Here is an 18,250-nt window from a genome sequence, read left to right as displayed (position 1 = left end):
AGCTCACTAGAAACACAATCCTCTCTCCTTGGGCTCCCTACAGCAACCGTCTCATTCTGGCCCTGCAGCTCCTTTTATGTGAGCCCACTGGGCCTCATTGGCTGTTCTGTGCAGCCTCCCTCCAATAAGTTGTTCACTGCGCAGCCCCTCTGGGCTGCTTTTAACGCCTTCCTTTCTGGTGTGGGGCAAACACCCCATCATACCTTATATGAACAAAGAGCTATATTTATTCACTCAGTGGTTTGAGCATTGGCCTGCTAAACTCAGGTTGTGAGTTCAATCCTTGAGGGAGCCATTTAGGAATCTAGGGCAAAAATCTGTCTGGGGATTGGTCCTGCTTTGAGCAGGGGGTTTGGATTAGATGACTTCCTGAGGTCCCTTCCAACCCTGGAATTCTATGATTCATTTACCAGTCAGTTAATGCACAACCGGTATCTGTTTTATAGCCAGGAGCAGAAGAAACACAGAGTGGCCAAGCATCTCCATTTCATCCTCTGGCTTGTAAGGGCAACAGGACTCTCTCTCCCTCTTGCTAAGACTATTGTGTAATTTAGAGCCAATACCACCAACTCTAACTCAGAAATGCTTTAAGGCATATCCCATTGTATTGTCATAATTCATTTGTGAACTGATCCTCAGGGATTGCCCCAGCCTTGCCTTGAGCCAGAGACAGTTCTGGAGGGGTTTTTTGGTTCTGATTCCAAAAGAGCTGTTCTAGCTGATTAACAGGAAGAGTTTTGCAGCTCCAAGGTTCTGGAGTCTAGTAACTGGATTAGTTGTCTGGTGCTGAATGCAAGGGGAGCATGTAAGTTCTGATTGAGCTGATCCTACAAGCCTAGTCAGGTCATTCTCAAGCTGCCTCTGGGATGGACTCATCTTTGACCAGCCACGGGGAGGAGACCTGCTGCAGTCAGAGGCTGGAGTGAAAAGGGAATGGCTTCTTGCTGAGTTTCCAGCTGGTATAGAGAAAGAAAGTTCCCTGCAGGCATGGGGTCTGATTTCCCACAGCTTTACTCTGGTGCAGAACTGGAGTAATGCAAAGGTGAATCAGGCCTGCCAAGAGCTTCGTAAACTGAAAAGAAGAAACGATTTCTCTGTGTCCTCAAGACATTTTCATTCCAAAGCAATTAAGGCTTCTTCTAGCCAAATATAGGCCTATAGTGCACTTCTCCTCCGTATTTTATAAAGACTCTGGTCAATGTGACATGGCCTTATGCCTATAACAAGGGTCTAGAACAATGCTTCAGAATGCAGGGTGCTTAGCTCATTAGCTCCTGCTTGTTAGTTTGAATTAACAGACCCAGAGCCACTGTGATTTGCAGGGTGTGTTGTGTCTTCCAATAGAAGGAAAAAAGGGAATGCTGCTATCCAGTAAACTTTTAGAGATTGAATATTTAATCATAACCTCTTTAAACTGCCATGCTTGCTCCTCATTGCCGGTTACAATTTGCCAATGAATAGATGAATAGACTCCCATGAGTCCCATTTATAACCTGCCTCTTTTCCCAAACAGCTTCCTACTCAGTGCTCGCCATATCCTGGTTTGCAACCAGGAAGGCAAATGTGGTATCAGGGGTAATGATGTCATTGACTGAATCAAGTAGCTCAAAAAGTGCCAGGCTCATACATGCATAATGCACATGTAACAGTGGTTTAGTGTGTGTGACCCTGTCTCTCCTGGGTAGTGGCCGAGGCCACTTTAACAGCCTACTACTTACAATAGCTAAAGCAGTGTACTTTTAGCTCAAGTGGCAGAGGCCTGTAATTTGGTGCTGACGATCCTGATTTTGATCGGGTCTCTGTGGGTGGCCTCATAAACCTAGGATCAGTTGTTCAAAGCGCATGTAGGAATCATGCCTAGCTAAAGATAATCTTGCACATTCAATATATGATGTTTGTTTCATACATTGTTGCAGTTTTGCTGGCACAGGACTGTGAAGAAAGCTGAATGGGAAAAAGTGTAGCTGTTACTTACACATCTTTTGGTCATTAGTAGTGGTGGGAAAAGAAATAAGGAATAAAAGATTTGAAAGTTTAGTGTGATTTTTAGTAAGCTCTTAGGCTGGTTAACCTTTGCCCCAACTATGTCTATGGTTTTGATTTGTATGGTTATGATTAAAATGGTTAATTCATGATTTTTCTAAATATTAACACAGCAGTGCTTTGATATTCTAATCAATGTTCACGTCTCCCTTTATTATAATGTATATATGATCCAGAGCTGTGCTGCAGCGCCACGCTAAGAGTATAGCTAGCTTTTCATCATGCTGCAAGTACAGTTTTTATCCCTACTTTCCCTCTGACAAAACCAAACTGTTCTGCCTAGCATTTTCCCGTAGGGCCTTCCGTGGAGGGGCTTTGTTTGTGAGAGGGCTGGGGGTAACTGAGCAAGGTGTCTGAGAGATGGGAGGATTTGGAAAGTCAGTTAGTCTCAGTGGGCTTTGGTGCCTTTCAGTATTTTAGGTCTGTTTGGATGGTTCCTTTTTGAGTGTGTACTGTGGGTCTGTTTCAGACTCTCACATAGCTGAGGTTATAACCTGGGCCCAAAAACCCTAGGCAAGAAGTTGAGTAAACTGTTATTTAAAACAACTAACTATTTTGTTCCTCAGATCTTGACTCTCCATGTTGAGGGGGGTGGGAAATGCATGGGATCCAAAAAGCCCATCGAGGACAGAGGGAGGTAACATGTTCTGCATTTCACTAACTGTCACTTCCTTTTGTCTTTCCAGTTTGACGGGGAGAACATGTATATGGGAATGAATGACAATAATCAGGAGTTCCTATCAGCGAATCAGGTAAGGGTCACTTTGCTTATGTGGGCTGGGAAGACACAGAGGGTGGCATTTTCAAAGCGCCTGAGTGATGCAGGAGCAGAAGTCCTATTAACTTTGTGGACTTGTTCTCCTAAGTCATTTGGCTGCTTTGGAAAGTTCAACCCAGAGAAACAAATTCTGCTTTCATTTCCATCCATGCCACACAGCCGGGGCCAATGAGCCATCATGAGTGTAACAAAAAAGCTAGCGTACTAAAAACAGCAATGTGGCCATGTTGGCCAGGCCAGCTGCCCAGATACATACCTAGGATATCAGACAGGATTGTCCTTGGGCAGCTGGCCTGAGCCACTCCCCGTGCCACCCTGGCCACATGGCTATTTTTAGCTCGCTAGCTCAATGAGCACTAGCGCATATACGTCTACTTGACCTGGGAGTCAGACCTTAATGATATGGTCCCATGGGACAGCGCGTCAGTGCCTCCCAGTTGGAGAGGTGCCCGATGCTGCGTTGGCATGTCTCATCAGGTCCTGCTACCCGTTGAGCAAAAATACAAGTCTGTCATGAGTATTTCTGAAATGTAAGGTAAGGGCTTTAAAATGGGATGCAGGTTAAAGTGTATCTATTTGTAGGCTTAGCTCCCATAGCAGTGTCCATTGTAAACTATGCCAAGTAAAGTTGTGTTAAGTTATTTCATCACAGATTTCATAAGAAGTCCGTGTGAGGATTTCTATCCAGGCACCAAATATTACCAGCTTCCTAGTTCCCTGGAAGCTGATTATCTGCTGTCTGGGACAAGGTTACAGTATATTCCTGTTGTTCAGGCTTCTCACGTACCTCGTCAAGGCTATAAATTTTGAGGCTAGTGAATCATTTGTTCACATCTAGATCAGATATTGAAAACGATGTAAAACAACTGTTAAACTGAAGACAAGAAGAAAAATTGTTTGTCTTCTTGAGAAGTAGCGTACATGAGCTTCTCAGATCCATGCAGAGAGAGAGAGAGAGAGACACTCTGCCATAGGCTTTCAGAGACCGCATCGAATGGTTCTGTTGCACCAGCTCCAAAGGAGAGGGGCTGCTTGCTCAAGACATTTCTGAGGGTGGAAAAGGCTTGTATGATGCAATCATCAGGTGTTAAAATGACTCAGTGGAAACAAATACACAGCAAGAGTGCCTTGTGTTTTGAGAACAAGGTCACAATAAAATAAATACACCAGATAAACCTAACAAGTGACCAAAACCCGCAACCTAGGGTTCACCCTGACTGCTAAGCCCTGGGTGTGCAGTCTGACCTCCCCAAAGACAGTTTCCCATCTCAGATTTCCAAGCACCCATTTCCTGAGCACCTGGGCAAGGAAAGGGGGAAGCTGAGCTTGAATTAACTCTTCTTTCGTTGGGAACTGGATAGTGCTGCTGACGAGCTAGGATTTTCCTGTGTTGTCTGATCTCAAAGAGCTTGAACCCACAAGGCGCTGAACATTCTGGCCCCAATGCAGCAAAGCTGGGAGCCCAGTGGCAGTTCTTGATAGGTGACACATTTCTGAGAGTACCATGCAGCTTGTGCCTGGCAGGACAGGAAGGGGATGCCCCTTTTGCTAATCGGTGCTTGTTTTCATTTGACTTGTCCGGGAATTGTAAAAGGGCCCCAGCAAAGCGCAGTGCACCTACCACGCTTGGATAGTGGGGCTGAAACAGCCAGGGAACTGTCTGTTGCTTATCAGGATCAGATGCAAAAGAACAAATGATTCTCAAATGTCTGAACTGAAGCCACTGGGATTGCAGGTGTTTAGCATCTTTCGGGATGGAGACCAAAGTGTATTAACGGAGTATGAATCATAAGAAGGGCTGGGAGTCCTTGTGTTAGAAAAAACTCAAGGAGCAATAACTTTACATACTCATCAAGAAAGGTCAGAAGTTCCCAGTCCAATGCACAGCATGACTCACCTGGCCACTTTGAATATGAAATCAGTAATATAGTGTGGGAGAATGGACTGTACTGGGACCTGAACTGCAGCCAAAAGGAACCATTTGTATTTCCTATTGTAAAGTGATAACATTTATCTCTCAGACCTTGTGATATCTTGCTTCCTTATTATGTGGGTAACCTGAGGGAAACCAGAATAAGAAGCACTGCTAAGAGATGATGAGTAAATTCCTCCTAGACAGAGGAGATGACTTTCTAATAAGGAAAGGCACATTGTCATGCACTTGGGAATCAGTGTGCAGATTTAAAATAGGAGAAGGTTAAAAAAAATATAAACCCTTACATCTAGTAAATAATTAATTCAGATGGAAATTCTAGCCATGTTTTAAAACACAAAATAAATTTTAAAAAAATAAGAAGGGAGGAATTAACTGTGGATGGGCATAGGATCAGCTAAGGGTAACACTAAAATTTCCAAAACACACAGCCCTCTCCCCCCCACCAACACCATATCAGCGAAAACCAAAAGGTGATTTCTTATGTGTCAGTCTGTTGTAAAAGAGAGACCCCACCCCTGGGGGAAGGGCAGGGAGGCTGAATATTCCATGTCTCAAAGGAAAAGCAAAGCAGAGATTTAAGCTCCACCACTCAGGCTACTGGCTGGCTACAGGAGAGGCAGTTTGTGAAGGGTGAGGTATCTTTCCAAGCCCTTTCAATGCTGAGGAGGGGAGCATGGTAGATATGAGGGAGGACATCGGTGGAGCCAGCATGATGGGGTTTGGTTTGGAGAGACCAGCATGAAGGGACCTGCTGCCATCCAGGAAGGGAGGTCAGTGGCAGCATGGTTAAGGAGGCAGAGGGGTACTGAACAGTTCCTGTGTGCAGCGCTGTATGTGTCTGTTAGCGTTCTGTCTGGCGTTCTGTCAATCCAGTCTGGGGCCTCGTAGCCTGACTTGCATGATAGCTCAGCTGCCTTTTCCACCTTTTCTTTCCTGCTGGGGAGAATATTTTTCTCTCTCTGGGGCCCTCCAGCTTGTTAGCTGAGCTGCGAGAAAGCTCAGGGCTAGTGGTGTCCTTTGCTCCTGTCTTTGCTAGCAGGACCCCTGTCAGCTGCCCTCCCTGGCACACCTGCTGGGACAGCTTTGTGGTTCTTATTTGCTTTCCAGTTATTGCCGCTTTTCTTTGCTCTTTTTTATTGTAGCCTTATAAATTGACATTTTCCCAGTCAATCTGCATGGGAAGGAGGAGAGCACATTTAGTGTCTTCCTGAATTAATCTGCAGAATGATTTTGGGCTCCCATTCTGATGCCTCTAGAGCAGGGGTCGGCAACCTTTCAGAAGTGGTGTGCCGAGTCTTCATTTATTCATTCTAACTTAAGGTTTTGCGTGCCAATAATACATTTTAACGTTTTTAGAAGGTCTCTTTCTATAAGTGTATAATATATAACTAAACTATTGTTGTATGTAAAGTAAATAAGGTTTAAAAAATGTTTAAGAAGCTTCATTTAAAATTAAATTAAAATGCAGAGCCCCCCGGACCGGTGGCCAGGACCCAGGCAGTGTGAGTGCCACTGAAAATCAGTGCGCGTGCCGCCTTTGGCACCCGTGCCATAGGTTGTCTACCTCTGCCATAGAGAGAAGCACATTCCCCCTGCCTGCAAAGCCCACCCTTGCTCTATGGCACAATGCTTGTTCCTCCTGGGCTCCTCTGTTCTCTCGCACTGTGGCATACAGGAGTAGAGACGGCTGGGAGGGATATAGGTGGGGTAACAGAGATGGGCATGTATGGGAAGAGGCAACAGGAGAAAGGAGTGGGAGAGACTAGAGGGGACAGGAGGAAGCCAAGAGACAAAGGGGGCCAGGGGTAAAACCAAGAGAGGCGTCATAGGAGGTGGGGAGGCACCTTTCAGACAGACAGCAAGATGTGAAGACTTCACAAGCAATTTGTGAAGTGGACATGCACGGGTAGCAGGTTTCAGAGTGGTAACCGTGTTAGTCTGTATCAGCAAAAACAATGAGGAGGCCTTGTGGCACCATGGAGACTAACAAATTTATTTGGGATAAGCTTTCGTGGGCTATAACCCACTTCATCAGATGCATGAAGTGGAAAATACAGGAGCAGGTATAAATACATGAAAGGATGGGCATTGCCCTACCAAGTGTGAGGTCAGTCTAAAGAGAAGGCAAGGCTTTGGGAGGAGAGTGGGGGCATTTGCTATATGGGAAGTGGGAGGAAGTTTGTTTAGAGCTGGGGTGGGGGCGCAATGTGAGAAAAGTTGGGAGGAGGCAAAAGGTTTGTCTTGATTGGCCTTTAAAGGTGCATTGGTAGATGAAGCTAGGTAACTTCATCCAATGACATGCCTTTAAATCCTAGTCTAGACAAGGTCCTACTTGCCTTACAAGGCTTCAACTTGGCTGCTTAACACATATCAAAGGTATGGGGTGTCTCCTCTACACCAGACTTCTGGGGCATGTTAGCAGACACCTTCTAGTACCATGCCTTTGGACTGACTGACAGGGAAGAGTAGTGGACCTGGAAGAAGGAAGGCGTGAAGAGCACAATGCAAAGTATCAGGTTACTGGTACGGACATTATCCTGCCAATGCTGGTGTTAAGCCTCCAAACATGCCCAGTGGTGGGGTGCTCATGTAGTCAAAGCGCTGAGTCTCTCCTCACTGCCCTGTTCCTGAGCCCATTACTAACCCTTGCCGGGGGGGAGAAGAGAGCAGGGATAGAAGCAGGACGGAAGGAGTGAGAGAAATTCGGTCCAGGCCCTGAAAGCATCCCAATGTTACCATGAGGTTTCATAGCACATTCCAAAGTTGCCAAAAGGAGCTTTACCTGGTGTGTAATGGCAGCAGTCATTCGGTATTCCCAGCTTCCACCCTCATTAGTTACTAGCCCTGCCATTGTTTACTTTCTCATGATTGCTTGTTTACCTAAGGGCGTTTTATTACACTGGCCATGACTTCATTACTAACAATACAAGGGTTCTATTACAGGGAGCGCTCCAGCCGTTATTTAGTGTTTGCCAAACACATTACATTCAGGAGCACAGCTCCAGAATCTCATTTGAGAGGCAGGTAAGCCACCACCACAGGTACAGCTTTATAGCATGCATGGGAACACCGTTCAGAACCCACGTTCCTTGGGGATAAATAGAAACCATAGTTATTAATTGTAGCATCCATTACATTATAACCAATGGATCTGTTTTTTTCTTCATTTCCTGTCCTGAACTTTTACATAGTGCCACTGTGTACTGTTAGGTACGGCCTCCATATGAGGAGTGACTAAAAAGATCAGGGCTGTTCAGCTTAGAAAAGAGACGACTCACGGGGGATATGATAGACGTCTATAAAATCATGATGGTGTGGAGAAAGTGAATAACAACCAAAACACAAGAACCAGGGATCACCCAATGAAGTTACTAGGCAGCAGGTTTAATATAAATAAAAAATTATATCTTTTCCCATAACATACAACTAACCTGTGGAACTCATTGCCATGGGAATTTGTGATGGTCAAAAGTATAACTGGGTTCAAAAAAGACCGGATAAGTTAATGAAGGATATGTCCACCAATGGCTATTAGCCAAGATGCTCAGGGATGCGACGCCAAACCTCTGACTGCTGGATGCCAGGAGTGGAAGGTGAGTGGATCATTCCATAATTGCCCTGTTCTGTACACTCCCCGTGAAGCTCTGGTATGAGCCACAGTCGGAGACATTCTACTGGGCAAGATGGACCATAATCCGTATGGAAGCTCTTATGTTCTTACAGTAGGTGCTGCGTTTTACCCCAGAAGTGACTGCACGTCAGTGATGGTCAGAGTATATCGTTCAGATCAAATTGATCAGTGACACCTGAGAAATTCTAAGTTAAAGTTAATGGATTATCTGTTTTATATAAGAGCTAATTTTGGGCAGGAAGACTTTGCTTAAAAATATGGGCTAGATTTTGGCAGTGTTACACCAATTTTATGCTGGGGTCACTTTGTGAAACCCATTGAAATCAATGGAGTTACTCCAGTCCAAGATTAGGCTACTGTGATGCAGTGGAGAATCTGGCCCTAAACGTCTATAATAAAGAACTAACTCTCTTTTTTGCTTACATGCTGCAGCTGATTTTTAAAATGCCGTGTTGTGCTTTCCTGCACTTTTGTTCCAAAATACTAACTGGGGATTAGATTTACGATTCGATCATTTTTCTGTTGAATGTAATGGCTTTTAGCCTTTTGGATTTAAATGGCCTCCATGTGTAGTGTTTATAACTGCAATTTGATGATGATAAAACTTTGCTCTCTTTTAGCACTTTCTATTCAGGAATTTCAAAGTGCTTTACCAACAATTAATTAAGCCTCTCAACCTCTTCCTTTCCCATCAGGTAGATACAGTTGGGGATATTGAGACAAATGGGGACACTGACACAGAGAGATTAAGAGGCCTGATCCTGTGATAAGCAGCCCCTGTAAGGGGTTGCACATCTTCAGCTCCCGTGACTCAGCACCTTGCAGAATTGTGTCCTGAGTACTTTTCTAAGGTCTCACAGCGGTAAAGCGAGGCTCAGAACCCAATTCCCTATTCTAACTGTGTGTACACTTCTTTCCTTGTGAGCAGTAGCATGTTCCAGAGCTGCTAGTTTATATACACAAAAGCAATGTACATCTTAAAGCTAACCGATCCACTGTTTCCCTGAATCTTATGTTTGAAAGATTTGCTCCCAGGCTATTCATTATATGTCATGTTTTCATGCCAGAAAGAGGCTGTCTCCGTGGAGAACTAAACCCATGAACATGGAGGCCTATAGCATAATGGAAATGCTGACAGACCCTTAGCCACAGTGGCAGAAACTGCTCCATGAGAATAATTCCTGTCGTTCAATCAAACAAGAGGGACATATGACCCCAGAAATGAGTCAAATGCGAAATGTAATTCAACCCCCAACAGGGGCCATGGTATTAATGCCACTTGACATCTGATCAAACGACCATGGACATTTGACCCCCTGAGATGAGCGAAGTATCTATTGTGTCTGATAAAGTTGGCAGGGTGTCATTCTTCACCCTTGTCAGTTTCCTTTTTTTGAAACAAAGAGGAGCAGCTAAATAATGTAAAATCCTGAGGAATGTACAGGTTACCAATCATCCAGTGTACTGTGCAAAATAAGACAGAAGTGGGACTATGCTTAAAAAATTAATGGAGAGACTAGTCTAGCAATGTGAATGCTTGGAATGCAGTTTGATATGAGTATAAGGTTGGTTTGTTTGGTATTAATGGTCTTTTCCACTTACAGTGAAAATTTAAAAGCGCTTTACAAACATTAACTAACTAAAGCTCACAGTACCCTTTAAGTAGGTGTTATTGCCTCCGTATAATAGATGAGTAAACAGGCACAGAGAATAACTTGCCAGAGATCACCTGTAGTGAAGCAGTAGCAGAACTGCGAATAGAATCAGACCTTGGCCTACCTACTTATGCTGTTTCTCCCACCTTATGCATGTTAGTCAGAGCAGCACAGTCTAATTTGTAGAGAGATACACTATGCTACAATGTAGATCAATGGAAAGGGGCTCTTCGAGCATCCTACTGGAGATGGTAAGATGTATATAAAATAAAGGCCAGAATTTCATCTCAGTTAGTGTACATCTGGGGTAAATAAATTCAGTGCAGTTACACTAATGGAGACCTGGCATAGGTGAGAATAGAATCAAGCATATACATAGACATAGCTAGATAGATATTGTGTGTGTGTGTGTGTGTGTGTGTGTGTGTGTGTGTGTGCGCGCGCGTGTGCACATGCATATAAATAAAATTGGGATGTGTCTATATATGTGTGTATGTGTGTGTGTATAAATCAACATCTCTCTACTGTATCTATTTTCATAATCTTTAAACTTTGGTCTGTATTAGTCATAACAGATACAGTATCTCACTGATCTTGGGGGACAAATGGTCAGGGTTGTTTGATCAGATGTCAAGACGCATTACCATCATCGCCTCTGTTGGGTGTTGAATTACAACTTGTATTTGACTCATTTCTGGGGTCAAAACGTCCCTCTTATTTGATTGAATGACAGAAACTATATAATTTGTATATATCCCTGAGCCATATGGGTCTGAGTGCCGCTGTAATGTGTTTTATAAAGGCACAGCTGTCGTGGTGACTTATTTAAAATGGGAATTTGAAGCAGTGTTCTTGCCATTTAATGCCCTCATTCAGGGGTATGCAGCTTTTATCAAATAATAAATAACATTTGGAACACTCATTTTAACATAACAATAATTTTGCTAGTTATGAAGATTTGGCCATTACAGTAAAACTGAGTTTGGTAAACAAGCAATAATGTAAAAGTAAATAATAGCATAATTAGAGACTAGTGAGGATACCAGGAACTTCCTCATATATTGCTGGTATTACAGACTAGACGAAGATAGCTTTGGCAACCTGAGGTTATAAAATGTGCTGTAAAACTTTGTGATAACAGCCCTCCCTCCCCCTAAAGATCCATTCTCAACTGAAATGTAACAGAATGTCAACAAAAGAGTCATATATAAAGTAAAACTGGACTGTGGGCAGATATATATACAGTGAGCCCACTCCACACGAGAGACTTCGGGCTTGTATAGACCCTGCTATTGCAAACTAAGTACCGGTTAGTTGATGCTAGCAGGGTCTATGCGACAACTCTCGCCCCAATAGTCCTCACTGCAGCATGGTGTCGGCAGCATGAATCAGCCAACAACACAGACCCTGAACTCATTCAGAACTGCCACCAGCATCATAGCATGGCAGTAACACTGGGAGAGAAAAGGTAAAGGAGCACAACAGGAGGAAACCCAGGAGTGATTCCACATGTGTGTTCCTAATGAAGAGGAAGGAATACAGTTACACATACTCCCCCCCACCCCTCCCAAATAGGAAGCTTGTCAAACAAGGGGCCAGGCAGCACAAAGGAACAGAGAGGCGCTTCAATCAGGAGGGCTTAATTGATGAACTACACCTGTGACTGACTCATGCCAAATGAAGAATGGGGAGGAGTCTCCGTTCATTATAATGAGAAATGATGGAGGGTGAGAAAGAAGGGGAAAGTGATAGGAGGAGGAGAAAAGAGAGAACAAGAGGAAGAGTTAAACTTTGAGCCTGTTCTCCCTTTACAGAACTCTCCTTCACCTCCACAGACCATTGTTTCTTCCTCCATTTCTTCCTTGCTCTTTGTCCTCTTTCTCTTTTCCTTTCTGTACATAGCAGAAACTGGGCCCAGATTTATGCACCTGTAGTTTGCTGCCCTACTGCCCAGGCCAGCCACAGCCAACATGTCACTGGGTCTGCAGAATGCTTCTCTTTGAGATCAGAGTTGTTCCCCATTGCCATGGTTTGCCAAGGACCTGCCGTTACACAGCCACTCCTCTGGCAAGGCTGTTCTTCTGCAGTGTGATTGTTTGGCCTTCCCATCCGGCAGCTGTCCCCCAGACAGTTTCTTTGGCCATAAGTGCTGCCCTGCCTCTCTTACCTGCACTGATTAGTTGTTCAGCGTTGCTTCCAGTGCTTGGGGTGCATGGTGTGTGTCAAAGTTAGGGATCTGTATGAACAGCCAGCACCAGGGGTAGTGTGGTTATCACTGCTCCCTTTCAGAACCTGAAAGTCAAGGGCATTTGAGAAGCATTTGGGTGAACATTGTTCCTTAGCCTAAGAACACTGGAAATGGGCTGATTGGTTAGTTAAACAGACTGCCCTGTCATGGATAGGACTGGTACAGTGACTGCAGATAAGCAATCTGAGGCAGGGAATGGATTAGCTGTTACTTCGACTCTGTGAGTGTGTGGGAGGAGCGAGTCATGTATGCAGAGACTAGAGCAGGGGTAGACAACTTATGGCACGCGTGCCGAAGGCAGCACGCGAGCTGATTTTCAGTGGCGCTCACACTGCCTGGGTCCTGGCCACCGGTCCGGGGGGCTCTGCATTTTAATTTAATTTTAAATGAAACTTCTTAAACATTTTAAAAACCTTATTTACTTTACATACAACAATAGTTTAGTTATCTATTATAGACTTATAGAAAGAGACCTTCTAAAAACGTTAAAATGTATGACTGGCACACAAAACCTGAAATTAAAGTGAATAAATGAAGACTCGGCACACCACTTCTGAATGGTTGCCAACCCCTGGACTAGAGGGTAATGGTGGGGTAGAAGGGGAGAGGGCATTGGCTTTCACTCCTGTTAACATGACATGAGCCTTGGATGCTCTGAGCATTACTACATGGGCACTGGTCCTGGGTAGCTTCTGGGAAGGGGAGGGGAAGAAATTCTGAGCCAACATGTGCTGAAGGAGGAGCAGAGCTGTAGCAATGTTTAGTCTGGTGGGCTAGGGTTCGGGATACTCCATTGTCTCAGAAAGAGAGAAACGGTCAGAGAAATATTTGACCATGGATTGCTTTTGGGGTGGTGCAGTCCTACGCTCATTAGAGGGAAGGGGAAAGGATGATACATTTAACAATAAAAGAAGAAATACGATCAATATATGGGTTTTATTCCATGTGGGAGCAGGTCTGCTGAGCAGCCAAATATACATAGCAATGCCACAGCTAGACAATGAGATGGGAATGGCTATGCCAGTCCAGGCCATCTGCAAGCAGCAGAGACTTCCCAACTCCTGTGGCTAAAGCTCCAATGCTGCGCTCTTACCCTCCTTCCTTATTGTCCCAGATCCTTGGGCTATTTTAAATATCCTTCTGTTTCCAAACATGACTAAATGTCAGGGCCAGACACACACATACAAACTCAAATCCTTATATGTGTGCCAGGACATATGTATGTCCCCAATAAATACCAGAGAGACAAGGTGAGTGAGGTAATACCTTTTCTTGGACCATGACTGACACGGCTACAACTTCACTGCACCCAGTAAATACCAACAGTCCATTTACTGCTGATTCGTAGGTGTTACTAGGTGCAAGTAAGGTGAATTCGGTATCCTTGCCAAGACTTCAGTGCTGACTCACAGCAGGGGTTTCCTCCAGCTCTTTGTGTTAGGCTGTCTATAGATGACACTGCTCATTTGATAGCATTGTTGTAAGAAACCAAGAGACTTTCTCCATGTATGGGTGACAGCTAAAGGTGACCCTTATTTTGAATATTGCTCTATTAAAGAGTGAACAGTAGATAAATACAGGAAAAGCAAAATGGTCCATGATGCTATGAGAAGGCTTCTTGGCATGATTTCCATTCAAGGCTCCTGGTGAATTTTCAGCCTCTTTTGCCATTTAATGAGTCTCGGGGACCTGAGTTTGTTTAAACTTCCAGGGGAAGAGGCAGTCTTTCGTACTCTTTGTAGTCCATTGATCTTGGCTACTTAAGGAAGACGTGTCAGAGGAACATCAACCAGATTGGTAAAAAAAACCCCACTGATGTTATCATAGTAGGCTTTGAAGAGTAGGCAGTTTGTCCTACTGGCTTGTTGATTTCTTGGTGATTCTAAACATAAGCCAATATTCTATGAGCTTCCTTGGCTTGACTGTCTTGCTTCATTGAAATGCATGAATAAGATGAGTGACCTGTTCTCTTTTGCTTTTACCCTTCACAGGTTTTATATTTATGAGGTTCATGGCGAACAATTTGGCTATAATGCATCTTACAAATAAAAGTCATGACAATAAAATTGTCAACCATTATTGTTATAATAAAAAGAACTAATATGCAAAGTTTCTAATTGAAAGAGTGAAAATTTAATTTCATTTAGATGTGTGTGTGGGGGGGGAGTACATTTAGAATTCCATGGCTAACAAAATGTTAACACAAAGTTAATTACATGGTTAATAAATACAATATCAAGCAGAAGTCAAGAAATGCAAAAGTAAAGGTTGAACAGGGAGCCTTACCTCTGCCCACTTGTGTGTGTGCATTAAAGGTACACTCTTCACTGTTCATATGCTATTTTTCAGATACTACTGTATAATTTTATATGCTGTGTTGGAGGATCAAAAACAGAGGAGCTTTATCAGCAGACTACAGGGGACGCACCCAGTATATATGAAATGCCCTCCTCAGCAGGTTATGCAACAACAATATTATGTACCGTATTTTAAAGATTAGCAGCATAATGTTATATTGAGGTTAGTGGAATAAGCAGTTAATGTAGATCCTTCCAAACAGGAGTAATATTGAAATGAATGCAAGAACAAATGAAGATCTAAGCTCCTGAATTTTGTATGAGCTTCTATCTGCCAATTAAATTTTTTTGAGGGTACAGTCCGGAAGGAATTATGGTAGGTTAGCCTGAAATTAATGAAGGTTTTGGAAGTAGAAGCATCCATATCTGGGTGTAAGATTGGCTATATTGTTTAAATGGGGAAAAAATTACCTTGGTATTACAATAGAATAAACATCGTCTTCAGCCTCTAGGTCTCAAAGAACTCCTGCATTGTTAACAATAGGGCTGTGTTTGAAAGAACAGCCAAAACGCCTCACAGGATGAAAAGATAATGTAACTGAACAGCTCCTGGAGCCAAAAGGAATAGTCTCTGTTTCTACTGCAGTTACTCTGGGGAAAAATAGCATCAAATACAATTGTAGGTATCTGAGAAGAAGTCAGATGGTACAGAGTGCCTTGTAGGGACAGAAGGCTGTGAAGAGCAATATATTGTGGCTGAATTTCATCTGTGGACAGGTGGACACATACATTTCACCAATCAACCTAGGTCCCCATATGACACCAGCTGGATCAGGAACAACTACAACGGGGAGAGTGAAACCCTGGGTACTTCAAAGTAAATAACAGCCACAAACTGTTAATGACCTTGAATTTGAGATCTGACCAAGACCACAGCAGTATCTATCTATCTATCTATCTATCTATCTATCTATCTATCTATCTATCTATCTATCTATCTATCTATCCCCCCCCAAGAAACTCCCTTGCTCAAAAGAGTAGGTCCCCCCCCCACAAGAACTTGCCAAAAGTCTCTAATTAGGGATCTTTTGGTGTTGAAGAACTCCTAGCATGGATCAGAGCTAGAATGTGTGTCTGTCCTGCAGTGCTGATGATCTAGAAACTCCAAAGACTGATGAAGATAACATACAATAAAGCTGAATCTGTGAAGATCACCTGTCTGATGTTCTGTCATAGCATAGAGAATCTCTAGTAGTTCTGAAAACTTCGAGACCACTGCATGCCCCTCCGGCACAGCTGAAATATTTGGTGGTCAATAGGATACAGGGGATGTGCTGGACTGAAACCAGGAAAAGTTCAGTAAGCCTTGGGAAAATGCACCCTCCAAGAAAGCAGTTCACCTTAGAAACATAGGTGTAATATTTATAATACGGAAAGGACTTTTCTCTGCTTTTAAGCCCACTTACTGCACCTCTACAGTCAGCTATTGCTGCTTCCCAGACCATGCTATATTTTTCTTTAACAGTAACTGTCACTTCAGACAAAGACAATTCAATAACTTTTACGCATGATCTATTTCTGTCTTCAGATTTTCCAAATTCTTCCACTATGTTAATTCTTCACTGCTTGTCTCCACAACTACCCACTATGATAAAGTTTGATTGGAAGTCAGGACTTTACATATTAATGATTGATTCCGAGTTATCGTGTTATCACATTATTTGTGACAAGTAAGATTTTCTACTTTGGCCTGTTGTGAGTTGTGTGTGTGTGTGTGTGTGTGTGTGTAGGAGATGGGATCCTTAGATGGGAGGGTGGTAGGTTTTTTTTCTTCTTTTGCATCATAGGCAGTGTGAGAATCCAAAAATGACTGAGCAGCTGAGTGACGTTTCCTTTCAAATTGATTGATTACTTCTCATATCTGAACACCAGGATCAAGCTTATGTTTGGGCCTTCCGTCATAACAGGGTGATTAACTGTCAGAAGGTTACTTGGGAGCCAGTTACTTCAAGCAGGAAGGCATTATTTTCCACTTCAGTATTTGGATGGAGGCCTGTGCAAACAGGAAGGAGACTCCACAATCCAAACCTGCCTTCAACATTTATGTTCCATGACAACTTTCTACTTCATGTGGATTCAGACTCCACTCCAGCTCACCAAAGGGCCTGATCCAAAGCCCATTGAAATCTGTAGAAAGAATCTTCTTCACTTAATACGCTTTGGCTCAGGCCCCAGCTCACCCATTGCTATGGGTTCTTCATTATTTTCCCAGCATGTAGAAGCCCTGCCTAAGCCTGAAAATCTTCTTTCTGATTACTGCAAAGGGCCTGGTCCTGCTTCCATTTAACTCAGTGAGATCAGGGTTGACCTCTAAAAGGGCTAGGTTGAGGAGAAAGGGAACAACAGGAATGTTCTCATGCTCTGGCCTTCAGTGAGAGCTCTTGTTGTTTCTCTGCCAGGGATGACGGATCCCGCACCGTTCACCGTTAGAGAAGCTGATTGAAGATTTACTATTGCATGTGTTATGGCAGATAGCAGCTTCAGTGCAGTTGCACAGGCATCATTGTGTTCCCTTGTGGTGATTGTGTTGAGCATTGATGAGACCTGACTTCTGTAACTTCTACTAGAAGCTGCATGAAGAGTGTGTCCAAATCTACGTTTCATTTATTCTGCAGTGCTCATCTCATTAATCCTGCAAATACTTGCTGCTAAGCATGTTCTTTATTCTCCTGAGTAATCTTGCTGAAGTCAATAGGATTACTAATGGTCATAATCCCTGTGCTGGGTAGTGAGTGTTGGTGGCAAATGGAGCCGTATGATGTGGTCTCTTCACTCGCTATGCAATCACGATGTCCACCTATGGTATGGCATTATATTACTTATTAATGTTAAAGAAGACGGGAGCAAAAACTGGCAGTAAGTGGAGGCTGCCCTAATCTTCCATATTCAGATGCAGGTTGGCCTTTGGAATCGAGATGAAGAGCTGGGATGTGTAGAACCACATCCAGCTTTGGTGTAAGTGAATGCTACTCCATTTGAAGTAAATGGCAGCTGAGCCCACTCACATCACACCTGAATTTGGTCCATTGTCACTGCAGGATGCATTGCTGTATTGCCTAGATATCCAGTGTGGCCAGGGGGTGCACTTGAGCTATCCCCAATGAAGTGTATGGCCTTGTTAATCAATGGCACCTCTTTTCATGATTGGGAGTCTTTGAAAAATGTTGTGTTGGATTAATCATAAACAAAGAAATCCATCAGCAGTAATCAAAAATGTCTGAGCTGGTCCTATGTAACTTAGGTCTGTATGTCTGTGTACATTGTAAAGGGCAAAATATGACTTGGCTTTTATTACTTTAATTAAAACATGAGTGAAGAGTATGAGATTCATATTAAATTGTATTTTCCTGGCTGCTGTGTGAAGGAGCTAACTGATCTGATTACCATGAAGATTATAAACTATCAAAGTGAAAAAGAGCTTTTTGCAAGTATTTCATATTAAACCTTCAAACATAACACTTTAAGAATAATTATAGTTGTATTACTGGAAAATGATTCATGAATTCTGAATAAATATAAGACCCTTAAAGGGAAATGTTCCAAGACCATAGTTTTTGTTCCAATCTGATGAAATTTAGTATCATTTTGCAGCTGTAGAATAA

General features: G+C 43.2%; 1 protein-coding gene across 3 annotated transcripts in view; it reads left to right on the top strand.

Moving 5' to 3' along the window:
- TOX2 (TOX high mobility group box family member 2) overlaps positions 1–18,250 on the top strand; it is a 256,708-nt gene that overhangs the window by 95,631 nt on the left and 142,827 nt on the right. For all 3 annotated transcript variants that reach the window (XM_034787530.1, XM_034787528.1, XM_034787529.1), the window contains exon 2: positions 2,730–2,795. In XM_034787530.1, coding sequence (XP_034643421.1) covers positions 2,730–2,795 — 66 coding nt within the window. The remainder of the gene's footprint in view (positions 1–2,729; positions 2,796–18,250) is intronic.

This window comes from Trachemys scripta, chromosome 12, assembly GCF_013100865.1.
Source record: "Trachemys scripta elegans isolate TJP31775 chromosome 12, CAS_Tse_1.0, whole genome shotgun sequence".
NCBI lineage: Eukaryota > Metazoa > Chordata > Testudines > Emydidae > Trachemys > Trachemys scripta.
This window is presented reverse-complemented; position numbering and strand designations above follow the sequence as displayed.